This window comes from Salvelinus namaycush, chromosome 40 (assembly GCF_016432855.1).
Source record: "Salvelinus namaycush isolate Seneca chromosome 40, SaNama_1.0, whole genome shotgun sequence".
Lineage (NCBI taxonomy): Eukaryota > Metazoa > Chordata > Actinopteri > Salmoniformes > Salmonidae > Salvelinus > Salvelinus namaycush.
The window spans coordinates 16,074,257-16,087,774 of NC_052346.1; the positions used below are offsets into that span (position 1 = coordinate 16,074,257).

Consider the following 13,518-nt stretch of genomic DNA (forward strand, 5'->3'; position numbering starts at 1 on the left):
AAAAAGTGGTTGTGTCACAAGTCACAGATGTCTCAAGTTTGGGGGCGCGTGCAATTAGCATGCTGACTGCAGAAAGGTCCACCAGAGCTGTTGCCAGAGAATAGAATGTTCATTTCTCTACCATAAGCTGCCTCCGTCATTTTAGAGAATTTGGCAGAACATCCAACCGGCCTCACAACCGTAGACCATGTGTACGAGCGGTTTGCTGATGTCAATGTTGTGAACAGAGTGCTCCATGGTGGCATTGGGGTTATGGTATGGGCAGGCATAAGCTACAGACAAACACAATTGCATTTTAATCGACAGCAATTTGAATGCACAGAAATATCATAATGAGATGCCGAGGCCCATTTCTTTTAAAGTATCTGTGACCAACAGATGCATGTCAGTATTCCCAGTCGTGAAATCCATAGATTAGTGCCTAATTTATTTAAATGGGCGGATTTCCTCATATGAACTGTAACATCTTTGAAATTGTTGCATGTTGCGTTTATATTAAGAGTGAAGCATATGAAGGACTGAAGTAATATCCCTTCCTGCTGTGTCATTTTCTCATTAAAGAACATGTTGGAGGATCCATTTTCTATGGTTGTGTAATACATAATGTTAGTATATTCCCTTGAGGGTGGTTTCTCTTTAGCACCAACAACAGGACATGAGACAGACAGAGAAATCAGACTAATTAGAAATGGTCTATTTTAATACAGCATTTCTCTGACTATACACAGATGAGTGCTATTTACAATCACGTGGAATATGAAATTAATATTTAATTACACGAGTGTTAGGACAACACTAAAGACAGTAAGGGTACACAACTTGATGAAACAAAGGCTAGGGTGGCCATAGAAATGACAAGATAAGGCATCCTTGCCAGTCTTTCCTCTGGCCAGATTAATGGGTGTCATTCTGAAGTCTGGATGGGTGACTTTACAATCCTGTTTCAGCTGGTATTTACTCAGAAACTACATGGTGACAAGCTGCACTTTTTGGTACTTATTTGAAAGAATTCAATACAATTGGTAACATGTATTGGTAATTGATAATAGCACAAAAAACAACTATTTGAATGTGTTATTTCCAAGTACTCACCAGGGAGGTAGTGGACTATGAAAGTGATCATAACCCCTTACATTCACTGGAGAACATCTACACAGAACAAAATTATGAATGCAACACGTAAAATATTTGTCCCATGTTTCATAAGCTGAAAGAAAAGATCCCAAAAATGTTCCATATGTACAAAAAACATATTTCTCTCAAATTGTGCGGGGACATTTGTTTACATCCCTGTTAGTGAGCATTTCTCCTTTGCCAAGATAATCTATCCACCTGACAGGTGTGGCATATCAAGAAGCTGATTAAACAGCATGATCATTACACAGGTGCACCTTGTGCTGGGGACAATAAAAGGTCACTCTACAATGTGCAGTTTCATCACACAACACAATGTCACAGATGTCTCAAGTTTGAAGGAGCTTGCAATTGGCAGGCTGACTGGAGGAAGGTCCATCAGAGCTGTTGCCAGATAATAGAATGTTCATCTCTCTAACATAAGCTGCCTCCAACGTTGTTTTAGAGAATTTGGCAGAATGTCCAACCGGTCTCACAACCGCAGACCATGTGTATGGCGTTGTGTGGTCGAGCGGTTTGCTGATGTCAACGTTGTGAACAGAGTGCCCCATGGTGGCAGTGGGGTTATGGTATGGGCAAGCATAAGCTACAGACAACAAAAACAATTGCATTTTATCGATGGCAATTTGAATGCACAGAAACACCGTGATGAGATCCCGAGGCCCATTGTGAGGCCCATTTCTTTTAAAATATCTATAACTAACAGATGCATATCTGTATTCCCAGTCATGTGAAATCCATAGATTAGGGCCTAATTTATTTATTTCAATTGACAGATTTCCTCATATCAACTGTAACTCAGTAAAATCTTTGAGATTGTTGCATTAATATTTCTGTTCAGTATATACTACTTCAAAACCGTTAAGGAATGGGGGGGGCTGATTGGAGACTTCCATCTAAACTTTCTTCTATTCTCCAGAACCTGCTTGGCACAGAGGAATTATTTGCCAACTTTCCCATTGTTCCCTGTATTGAGTGAATGTAAAACTGTGATGATGGGGACTCATTCAAATGTTAATATTTCATAATCTCTATAAATACAGTGTCTTCCATTTCAACATTTATACCAGCATACCACTTAGAATTGGGCATTATTTGGTCATGCTAGTGTTGAAATAAAGCATTGATTTGGGCAAATTACTCTGGTCTGGGGTGGCCATTATGAGGACCCGTCTCCACTCTGTCGGATGTCTGCCACACTCTCAGGCACCCTCGCTGTCATGCCTTCCAGGGACCTGGTCAGGCAGATCTGGCAACCCAGGCGGGACCTGGCAGAAAGAGAGAGAGAAAAAAGAAGATTATGATAAACATATTTAAAAACGTCACAATGCTATGACCTAACCAAAATGGATCCACTTGAAATAATTGAAGTTGGAGAGTGAGGAGGTAATCTTATTCAAGATCTGTGTTTAGGGGGTAACGTTTTGGGACAACAGAAGTGGGCCAGTCAACACTCAGCTAATATGATAGTGAGGTCATGACTGTCACCCTTCTCATCTTGCTCTGCCTAAACCAGCAACACAGAACTCAAATCCCCTTCCGATTGGTTGGAAAGCAGGCTAGCAACAGTACAAGGCAAGCGTGTGCCACTGTGTGTTTATCCCTCTGTTCTTGTTCCTCACAATGATTACCTCCTAATCTCATTATAAATCAACGCTGAACAGCATAACACTCTGGTTACACTGGTGGCAGTGTGTGTGTGTGTGTGTGTGTCATTTCACTTGTGCGTCCAATCAATGGGCCTCCAATTACTGTGTGTGTCTCACGTGTCTGTGAGTCCGTAGGCCAGGTCCAGCATATCCATCTCCTCGTCAGTAATGGGGCCCAGCTTATTATACACGTCTTCCTCAAAGATCAGGTGACAGGTAGAACAGGCCAGTGTCCCCTCACATGCACCTGACAGACAGAGACAAACACACAGAGAGACAGACAGAGGGATCAAAACATTCCAGAGTGAGAGAGCAGGCAAAACCTACAATAAACAACCGTATTAATTCACTTAACCACATTAACGTAACCCAACTCACCGAACCCATCGAAATCGAGGTCCTGGTCGATAATGACATCTAGGAGAGAGTCTCCAGGAGAGCCTTTGACAGAGATCTTCTCTCCATCTCGATTGATGAAGTGGACCGTCACCTTATTGTCAGCTCTGCACAGGAACAGACACAAGGGTGCAATTATAGACAGTAGCTGTGGTCATGCTGGGGAATGGGAATACATTGGATTAACATAACACTTTACAGATGCTCAAGGACTTTGCATTGTATGTTGGAAATGGGTAACTCCCTCTCAGGACTTCGGTTACAAATGTACAGGCTGTTTTTGAAGGTGTATTGGTTTCGGGTTACTGCACACAGATCCAATGGCTTTAGCTTTGACATCTATACCAGGATGTGTTGAACAATATTTCGACAGTCGTTCCATACTCTACAGTGGGTAACTAGTCCCACAAGCAATCCAGCAATGTCCTAGTCCAACAACTATTTAGAGATCCTGAACAAAGCCCTGGTTTGATGGCACTTATCTGCCAGAATGATCAGTCAGTTGTACCTAGCTGTACAATGGTGACAGTTTGCAAATGAATTGATTTGCACATGATTTTCAAATGATGAGATGTACATAAGGTTACAGGCAGTGTGTCATGGTTAATAAATTGATTAAATAGAACGGTGTGTTACTGAGGAAGTAGGTAGCTAGACAGATGGTTAACCTTTGCTCATCATTTTCAACCAGAAGGGGTTATTGAGTGACTGACTCAGACTTTTTCGTCACACTGCTGCAAGTTTGGAAGTTATGATTAAACACAGTTCTAAGAAATTATTGCTACCTAGTTGGTTCGAACAAATACATCGAGTACTGACACAATGATTACGCAACAAGCCTTTCTGCTGAAGTTAGCCTTCAGTTATTGGCTTATTTGATGCGATACTAACAAGTTTGTTAACGTTAACTAGTTCATGTTAGGAAGAATGCTAAGTTAGCCAATATGACTAGCTAGCAATTAGCCTAACTAAGCGTGGATACCTTTATAGCTAGCAAGTTAAGTACGTTTGGGGACATGGGGACATATATGACACGATTCCTTACCTAAGAGGTTGTGTGTTAGTGCTAAAATCCCTTACACGAATACAGGCCATTCTCTGACCCGCCAATGATAAGTTCCCCGACGTTGTGTTTGTTGCTGAAATGAGTGCTTCTGTTCGTCGTAGAGAATTTTCTCGGAACGAAACATGAAATAGTCTTCTTGCCGATGTCATCAGAGCCATTGCTTGGAAATGACGTTCAAACTCTAGCTTAAACAACGGGGAAGAGAGTTCGATTTCGCCTTGTATGAGACCGCTATACACTACTGACAAAACAAGTACTAGCCCTTTGCGTAACCAGCAGACACCGCTGCTCCGTCGGTGTCACGTTAATTGCATAACATCTTAGCTACTGCTATATCGATGCCATACTGGTACACGATCACTTTGGAAATAAAACCTGAAATATATCTAATTTGTTTCAATGAAATAAGCTTAGCCTCTGGACTATTTCAAATGCAAAGCGCAAGGTTTTACTTTTTTATTTAAAGATTTCAAAATAACTTCCTGGAACAAATTATGACATACACTCTCACGTGACCTTACGTGACCAATCACAAGAGTTTTCTTGGGGTCTTTTTCGGGGCAGTGAATAGTTTTCATGTATTCAAATGTATTATATCATGTATTCCATAATGTATCCAAATGTTAGCGCATGGTAAATGATGATTTTGAAAACTAGTTTTAAGTTGTCTACTGTGGTCTTGAAAAGTACTCTTATCCTCAAAATCTGTATATGAGCTGAAAGGGAAATTATTACTCAAACTCATTATGGGAAGAATTAAAACTTCTTATGGCTGCAGGGGCAGTATTGAGTAGCTTGGATGAAAAGGTGCCCAGAGTAAACGGCCTGCTCCTCAGTCACAGTTGCTAATATATGCATATTATTAGTCTATTTGGGTAGAAAACACACTGAAGTTTCTAAAACTGTTTGAATGATGTCTGTGAGTATAACAGAACTCATATGGCAGGCAAAAACCTGAGAAAAAAATCCAACCAGGAAGTGGGAAATCTGAGGTTTGTAGGTTTTCAACTCATCGCCTATCGAATACACAGTGGGATATGGGTCATTTTGCACTTCCTACGGCTTCCACTAGATGTCAACAGTCTTTAGAACCTTGTCTGATGCTTCTACTGTGAAGTGGGGCCGAAGGAGAGGGGATTTGGTAAGGTCTACCATGACCTGAACATGCGCTGAGCATGTGCGTTCATGTGAGACTGAGCTCTGTTCTATCGCATTTCTGAAGACAAAGCAATTCTCCAGATGGAACATTATTGAAGATTTATGTTAAAAACATACTAAAGATTGATTCAATACATCGTTTGACATGTTTCTACTGACTGTTACGGAACTTTTTGACATTTCGTCTGCGTTTAGTGAACGCGCTTTGTGACTTTGTATTTGTTTACCAAACGCGCTAACAAAAGTAGCTATTTGGACATAAATTATGGACATTACCGAACAAATCAAACATTTATTGTGGAACTGGGATTCCTGGGAGTGCATTCTGATGAAGATCATCAAAGGTAAGTGAATATTTATAATGTTATTTCTGATTTTTGTTGACTGCACAATATGGAGGGAACCTGTATGGCTTGATTGGGCTCTGAGCGCCGACCTCAGATTATTGCATGGTTTTCTTTTTCCGTAAAGCTTTTTTGAAATCTGACACAGCGGTTGCATTAAGGAGAAGTGGATCTAAAATTCCATGTACAACATTTGATCTTTGATCAACGTTTATTATGAGTATTTCTGGAAATTTATGTGGCTCTCTGCAAAATCACTGGATGTTTTTGGAACTATTGAACATAACGCGCCAATGTATACTGAGATTTTTTTTACATAAATATGAACTTTACTGAACAAAACATACATGTATTGTGTAACATGAAGTCCTATGAGTGTCATCTGATGAAGATCATCAAAGGTTAGTGATTAATTTTATCTCTATTTCTGCTTTTTGTGACTCCTGTCTTTGGCTGGAAAAATGGCTGTGTTTTTCTGTGATTTGGCAGTGACCTAACATAATCGTTTGTGGTGCTTTCGCTGTAAAGCCTTTTTGAAATCGGACACTGTGGTTGGATTAACAACAAGATTACCTTTAAAATGGTATAAGATACTTGTATGTTTGAGGAATTTTAATTATTATATTTCTGTTGTTTGAATTTGGCGCCCTGCACTTTCACTGGCTGTTGTCATATCGATCCCGTTAACGGGATTGCAGCCCTAAGAATTAACTACCACAAGTATCCTTTTCCATTCATACATAAGATTCTATATGGTGTATCATACCAGATATGTGTTATCATTTTAGTGGCTTACACAGGGCAGTTTACATTTACATTTTACATTTAAGTCATTTAGCAGACACTCTTATCCAGAGCGACTTACAAATTGGAAAGTTCATACATATTCATCCTGGTCCCCCCGTGGGGAATGAACCCACAACCCTGGCGTTGCAAGCGCCATGCTCTACCAACTGAGCCACACGGGACCAGTTTAAATGGAATAAAGTCATTTGATCAAATGTTACTGATATAAAAAAAACTAATTCAATCAATACTGTTCGTGCTAGTGTGGAGTGGGTAGCAGGTGTGCTATCTCGCTTTATTAGCTGGATGCCTTGCCATACCTAACAATGACTTACAATGAAATCCCAAGTTAAAAAACATTGGGATATGGCGGCAATCCAAAATGTTTATAAAAAGGTGAAACGAGGTAAAGCCTTATTGACAATAAATTGGGATTGCTGCTGTTTCCCAATGTTCTTGAACTTGGGATTTCATTTGAACTGTTTGTGTTCATATCAGAGAGTATACGCCCCTTATCATCTTTATTGCTGCAGCTGAATACTTATTGACCAGTGAGTCTTGTCTTTTCTCAAATTACTTTCTGAGTCTCCAGACCACCTGTTCACCATACAGGTAAGTGAAATACAACTACGCACACTCAATACACACAAACAGAGATACACAGACTGAGCGTCTGCTAAATGGCATATAGAGAGTATATATATATTATTTATAAAAGGAAAACGTATTTGACACAGACACACATAAACACAGTCAATGTAGGCTAGCTACTCACGTACTTGAACCCAATGTTAAATAGACACTAAGGTCGAAACATTATCTAAGTGAAGGGAGAGGCTAAGGCACTGGTAAACTGGACAGGAACTGAGCAGAGGTACTTGGACTAAAAGGTAAGAGAGACAGTGAGACTTTTAGATTGAGAACAGTCACAGAGCACTAGCACAGCTGGATTCACCCTACAACCAACAGGTGAGATTACCTGTCTGAGTTAGGTAGATACAGTATATACATTTAGACAGCATATACATTTAGACACCATCAGTGTACCTATTCTCTCTCATCCACTTTTTTCTCTTCTTTGCTTCTTGTCTTGTTCACAGGATGTTGACGTTTACGTTTTTGCTCCTGGCTTTGTCAAGTAAGAATCTGACATTTTTGAATGTTTTTTTTTTTGACAGACGAGATTCCTCAAATTGAGAATAACTGAAATATTACAGTATAGACTGCTTATGCAAAAATACTACATTTCACTATATCAATGTACTGTAACGTTGGACTTATTCCTTACTCTTTTGGACTTTGTTGCAATAAATTCTTATCATGTTAGATTATTTTTCTGGCACAGTGGTTAATAATTGTACCAATAGGGCAGCGGTTCCTTCTCTATGTATGTTCTTATCTGATCAAAATAAGCGCATGCCTTGTATAACAAGATCAAAGTTCAAGGGCAGTGTGTTTGTGGGCTGGCATGCATGCATGTAGGGTGTGTGTGCTCGTGTGCATGTGTGTGCGTGCATGAGTATGATCATTTTTGCAAGTGTGTGTATGTATGAATCTGACCGTGCCTCCCCCCACTTTTGCTCTTGATTATAATATTTACTGATTGTATGTTGTGTCCCCCCAGGTCTCCATGCTGCCCCACTGAGGGATGATGTAGTGGCACCCCCTAGAGGTAGGCTTCAGGATCGCAAGGTCCTGGTTCTGCCCTGGAGCGTCCCAGTGAGGGATCATGTATTGTCATCCCCTAGAGGTAGACTTCAGGATCGCAAGGTCCTGGTTCTGCCCCGGAGCGTCCCAGTAGAGGAGCGCAGACAGGGAACAGAGCCCTCCAGACGCTTCATCATGGACCTGAACACCGGCCTCGTCAAGGAACACGTCAGTGAGATGGACAGGAGAGTGGGACTAGGTACAGGGCTTTGAAATGTTACATTATCCAGAAATTGTATTTATTTTTTACATTTTGGGTTTTATATATTGTCTTTCTCCCCTGGACACAGTAAGCACAGGTTTTCTAGCAGTCCTACAGACATTCGCTTTGGAAGATAATTCTAGCTGAAAACAGTGTAACAGATATGGCTGAAAACAGTGTAACAGCTATGGCTAAAAACAGTGTAACTGATATGGCTAAAAACAGTGTAACTGATATGGGTGAAAACAGTGTAACTGATATGGGTGAAAACAGTGTAACTGATATGGCTAAAAACAGTGTAACTGATATGGGTGAAAACAGTGTAACTGATATGGGTGAAAACAGTGTAACTGATATGGGTGAAAACAGTGTAACTGATATGGGTGAAAACAGTGTAACAGCTATGGCTGAAAACAGTGTAACAGCTATGGCTGAAAACAGTGTAACAGCTATGGCTGAAAACAGTGTAACAGCTATGGGTGAAAACAGTGTAACTGATATGGGTGAAAACAGTGTAACTGATATGGGTGAAAACAGTGTAACAGATATGGCTGAAAACAGTGTAACTGATATGGGTGAAAACAGTGTAACTGATATGGCTGAAAACAGTGTAACAGATATGGCTGAAAACAGTGTAACAGATATGGGTGAAAACAGTGTAACTGATATGGGTGAAAACAGTGTAACTGATATGGGTGAAAACAGTGTAACTGATATGGGTGAAAACAGTGTAACTGATATGGGTGAAAACAGTGTAACTGATATGGGTGAAAACAGTGTAACTGATATGGGTGAAAACAGTGTAACTGATATGGGTGAAAACAGTGTAACTGATATGGGTGAAAACAGTGTAACTGATATGGGTGAAAACAGTGTAACTGATATGGGTGAAAACAGTGTAACTGATATGGGTGAAAACAGTGTAACAGATATGGCTGAAAACAGTGTAACAGATATTGCTGAAAACAGTGTAACAGCTATGGCTGAAAACAGTGTAACAGCTATGGGTGAAAACAGTGTAACTGATATGGGTGAAAACAGTGTAACAGCTATGGCTGAAAACAGTGTAACAGCTATGGCTGAAAACAGTGTAACAGCTATGGGTGAAAACAGTGTAACTGATATGGCTGAAAACAGTGTAACAGCTATGGGTGAAAACAGTGTAACAGCTATGGCTGAAAACAGTGTAACAGCTATGGCTGAAAACAGTGTAACAGCTATGGGTGAAAACAGTGTAACTGATATGGGTGAAAACAGTGTAACTGATATGGGTGAAAACAGTGTAACTGATATGGGTGAAAACAGTGTAACTGATATGGGTGAAAACAGTGTAACTGATATGGGTGAAAACAGTGTAACTGATATGGGTGAAAACAGTGTAACTGATATGGGTGAAAACAGTGTAACTGATATTGCTGAAAACAGTGTAACAGATATTGCTGAAAACAGTGTAACAGATATTGTGTCTGTATATTTCTCTCTCTCTCCAGTGTATGTTCCTCCCTCTGTGGATGAGTACAGACAGGGAACCGAGAACTCCCAGAAGACTCTGGTGGACATCAGGAGCGGACGCATCATCAAACCTGTCGGAGAGATGGAGAGAAGCATGATAATGACTCCTCAGGGTGAGAGAGTGTGTGTTTATGTGTGTATTTGTAACAGAGAGAGAATATACTAAAACTTTCTTGCGCACCTAACCCATGTATTTCCTATCCAGAGCCTATGGAGGTCCCAGTCCCAGTCCAGAGGAGAGTGGGAGGATGGGTGAGGGCTGATGTTCTGCCCGGGAGTCTCCCAGTGGAGGAACGCAGACAGGGAACAGAGCCCTCCAGACGCTTCATCATGGACCTGAACACCGGCCTCGTCAAGGAACACGTCAGTGAGATGGACAGGAGAGTGGCACCAGGTACAGGGCTTTGAAATGTTACATTATCCACAAATGTTATTTATTTTTTACATTTTGGGTTTTATATATTGTCTTTCTCCCCTGCTCATCTCCTCTCCAGTGTACACTCCTTCCTCTGTGGATGAGTACAGACAGGGAACCGAGAACTCCCAGAAAACTCTGGTGGACATCAGGAGCGGACGCATCATCAGGCCTGTTGGAGAGATGGAGAGAAGCAATAAACAGATACTTCAGGATGAGAGAGACAGATTCCAAAGTACAACAGAAGTTTTTATTTTTTATATACACTAAATATATATATATACCTATATATATTCATATCCATATCTAAAAGCCTGTCCACTTGAATTGCTTATTCAGTGGCCTTCTCCTTCTCCCTGTAGATGTGAGGCTGGTCGGGGCTGAGGTCCGGAGCGTCCCAGTGGAGGAACGTAGACAGGGAACAGAGCCTTCCAGACGATTCATTTTGAACCTGAACACCGGCCTCGTCAAGGAACACGTCAGTGAGATGGACAGGAGAGTGGCACCAGGTACAGGGCTTTGTAATGTTACATTTTTCTGAAATTGTAATCTCTAAAAAAGGAAACAACTATTGGAAGAAGTATTAGGGGTTATATACACTGTGTGTACAAAACATTAAGAACACCTTCCTAATACTGAGTTGCACCCCCCCCTTTTGCCCTCAGAACAGCCTCAATTCGTTGGGTGTTAAAAGCATCCCACAGGGATCCTGGCCAATGTTGACTCCAATTCTTCCCACAGTTGTGTCAAGTTGGCTGGATTTCCTTTGGGTGGTGGACCATTGTTGATACACACAGGAAACTGTTGAGCGTGAAAAACCCAGCAGCGTTGCAGTTCTTGACACAAACTGGTGCGCCTGGCACATACTACCATACCCCGTTCAAAGGCACATAAATGTTTTGCCGTGTCCATTAAATTAACACTCTGAATGGCACACATACACAATCCATGGCTTAATTGTCTCAAGACAATTTCGCATCTAAGCTGATTGAAGTGGATTTAACAAAGGACATCAATAAGGGATCATAGCTTTCACCTGGATTCATCTGGTAGGTCTATGTCATGGTAAGGTGTTCATAATGTTTTGTACACTCAGTGTATATTCTCTTTCTCTCTCTCCAGTGTACACTCCTTACTCTGTAGATGAGTTCAGACAGGGAACCGAGAACTCCCAGAAAACTCTGGTAGACATCAGGAGTGGACGCATCATTAGGCCTGTTGGAGAGATGGAGAGAAGCATGAAACTGACACCTCAGGGTGAGAGTGTTTGTGTGTACAGTATGTGTGTGTGTGTGTGTACAGTTTGTGTATGTTTGTGTACTGATGGAGTATGCTTGCTCTCCTTCTCCCTGTAGATGACAGGCTGGTGAGTGCTAAGGCTGAGACTCACTCAGAGAAAGAGTGTGTTGGTGAGGTCATCGATGGCCACTGCTATCAGTTCAACCCCACACTAATGACCTTCAGTGAGGCAGAGGTGAAATATACACCCAGTCAGTCATATTCGCTTTTCTCTTAAACAAACAGCTGTCCTAATATTTGTGTGTGTGTGTGTGCGTCCAGTACTCCTGCAGAATTCTCTCCCCTCACGGACACCTGGCCTCCGTAACCAACGGCAACCTGCACTCCCGCCTGGTCTCCCTGGTGACCAGGGCCACCAAGAGTCCCGTCCTCACCTGGCTGGGTGGAGTCGTGAAGGTCAGTATTCCATCACCCCCTCACTCTTGTTCAATCAGAATGTCTAATAGTAACCAAGCCATTTTCCAAGAGTTTTAATGGTGTGTATGTGTGTGTGTGTTGTGACCCCTGCAGGATAAGCAGTCAGAGTGGACCGACGGGTCAGCCTGGGGCTACAGTGACTGGATGCCCGGTCACCCAGACACACAGACAGACAAGCAGGCTTGTCTGGAGATGTTCAGAATTGGTGAGACTCATACATTTAAAAATATTTGATATCTATATTGACAACCTTTTAAGTATTAACAATATAATATTTTCTAAGTCACAGTGCTGTCAATAGCAGGTTATATTGTGAAATTCTACCTTTGAGACTGTTGATAAATAAGGCTATAAATCATAAAAAGTCTTGGAAGGACCCAGATGAACCTGGTTTTGGTTATGAGAGCATGTTGTATTATAAGATTTCTGTTCTTTCATGACCATAACATTCTGATACTGTTTTAATCAACAGGTCTATTAGACACAATCAAAGTTAGATCCTTAAAATTGGATTATATGGTATATGAGTGTTCCATTTAACAACATTGTCATTTGTTCCCTCTCCCAGATGAGAGCTGGTGGACAGCAGTGGACTGTGAACTGAAGAGAGCTTCCATCTGCTCCTTCCCCATGGCAGCATAAGAGGCCTGCACTAACTGTAGAATTAGAATAAGTAGAATGGACATTACAATGCACTATGAATGGGACTGGTCACTCGATGGCAAGTTGCAACATACATAGAAGGCAACAAAACCTGATGGAGACAAACACAATAGAAAAGTTAAATTACCACCCCCCCCCCCCCCCCCCCCCCATTGGTAGTGATATCAGGTCTCACCAGTAACCAAGTGATGTCAACACATGAAGTGTTCTATTGAAGTGTTCTAATCTGTCACCCTCTTGAGTGACATTAAAAAACATGGATTTAAAAAATATATATCCATTCTACACATTCTGTTTCCATGCAGTAATCCTGTGAACCATAAATCATCTGCATCCTGTTTGTATTAAGTTGTATGTCCTCCCTTCTTAAAATAAAAACGGAGCATTTTACATGGTGTGTCTCTTGTGTTCATTGTGAAATGAAAACAGCTGGAGATGTGTTCTGCCTGAAGCTGTTTCAATGATGCTTCAGCAACAGGTCCAAAGACTTCCCCTACTCCAACTGTCTGAATACTGTTTGAATAGTACATACTGTATAATGAAATCAAAAAGAAATTAACTGGAACCAACTGATCCAAGCCGTATAACCTTTGTCCACGCTTATGAATGAGACACTCCTGTATGGCAGGTAGTCATAAATAATAAAATAGGCTAGACTACTATCTACTGCTTGCCTATATCAACAAAAAGACTTCGGGAAAACAATTAGCTTGAGGAAAACTATAAAAGTGAGACCAATAGATAAACGAAGCGCTTCACTACACCGACAG

General features: G+C 41.1%; 2 protein-coding genes across 6 annotated transcripts; one reads left to right on the plus strand and one right to left on the minus strand.

Annotated features, from left to right (window-relative positions):
- Positions 1–1,877: 1,877 nt before the first annotated feature.
- On the minus strand, positions 1,878–4,615 carry LOC120033363 (adrenodoxin-like). The gene is made up of 4 exons (XM_038979677.1): positions 4,225–4,615; positions 3,162–3,286; positions 2,901–3,030; positions 1,878–2,402 (listed from the first exon to the last, which is right to left on the minus strand). The coding sequence occupies exons 1-4, from the start codon at positions 4,401–4,403 to the stop codon at positions 2,294–2,296; spliced, it is 543 nt and encodes a 180-aa protein (XP_038835605.1). The 5' UTR covers positions 4,404–4,615; the 3' UTR covers positions 1,878–2,293.
- Positions 4,616–7,044: 2,429 nt separating this feature from the next.
- wu:fa56d06 (uncharacterized protein LOC795664 homolog) lies at positions 7,045–13,138 on the plus strand. 5 transcript variants are annotated; one of them, XM_038979607.1, is made up of 12 exons: positions 7,344–7,423; positions 7,634–7,671; positions 8,158–8,439; positions 9,933–10,067; positions 10,160–10,348; positions 10,449–10,604; positions 10,732–10,878; positions 11,492–11,626; positions 11,725–11,843; positions 11,930–12,064; positions 12,179–12,290; positions 12,654–13,138. In XM_038979607.1, exons 2-12 carry the CDS (start codon positions 7,635–7,637, stop codon positions 12,725–12,727), a joined length of 1,521 nt encoding a protein of 506 aa, XP_038835535.1. In that variant the 5' UTR covers positions 7,344–7,423; position 7,634; the 3' UTR covers positions 12,728–13,138. The 5 variants fall into 5 exon arrangements, with proteins under 5 accessions (XP_038835538.1, XP_038835535.1, XP_038835537.1 ...); XM_038979609.1 differs by having other exon boundaries at positions 7,345–7,423; positions 8,158–8,205; XM_038979606.1 differs by having other exon boundaries at positions 7,418–7,502.
- Positions 13,139–13,518: the final 380 nt, after the last annotated feature.

Excerpts from the sequence above, each read along its gene's own strand:
- LOC120033363 (XM_038979677.1), bottom strand. The coding sequence starts at position 4,403 with ATGGCTCTGATGACATCGGCAAGAAGACTATTTCATGTTTCGTTCCGA. Across the intron at positions 3,287-4,224 it reads ACTAACACACAACCTCTTAG|AGCTGACAATAAGGTGACGG; the intron begins GTAAGGAATCGT and ends GTTCCTGTGCAG. Across the intron at positions 3,031-3,161 it reads CCTCGATTTCGATGGGTTCG|GTGCATGTGAGGGGACACTG; the intron begins GTGAGTTGGGTT and ends TCTGTCTGTCAG.
- wu:fa56d06 (XM_038979607.1), top strand. The coding sequence starts at position 7,635 with ATGTTGACGTTTACGTTTTTGCTCCTGGCTTTGTCAA. Across the intron at positions 11,844-11,929 it reads TGACCTTCAGTGAGGCAGAG|TACTCCTGCAGAATTCTCTC; the intron begins GTGAAATATACA and ends GTGTGCGTCCAG. Across the intron at positions 12,291-12,653 it reads TCTGGAGATGTTCAGAATTG|ATGAGAGCTGGTGGACAGCA; the intron begins GTGAGACTCATA and ends TCCCTCTCCCAG.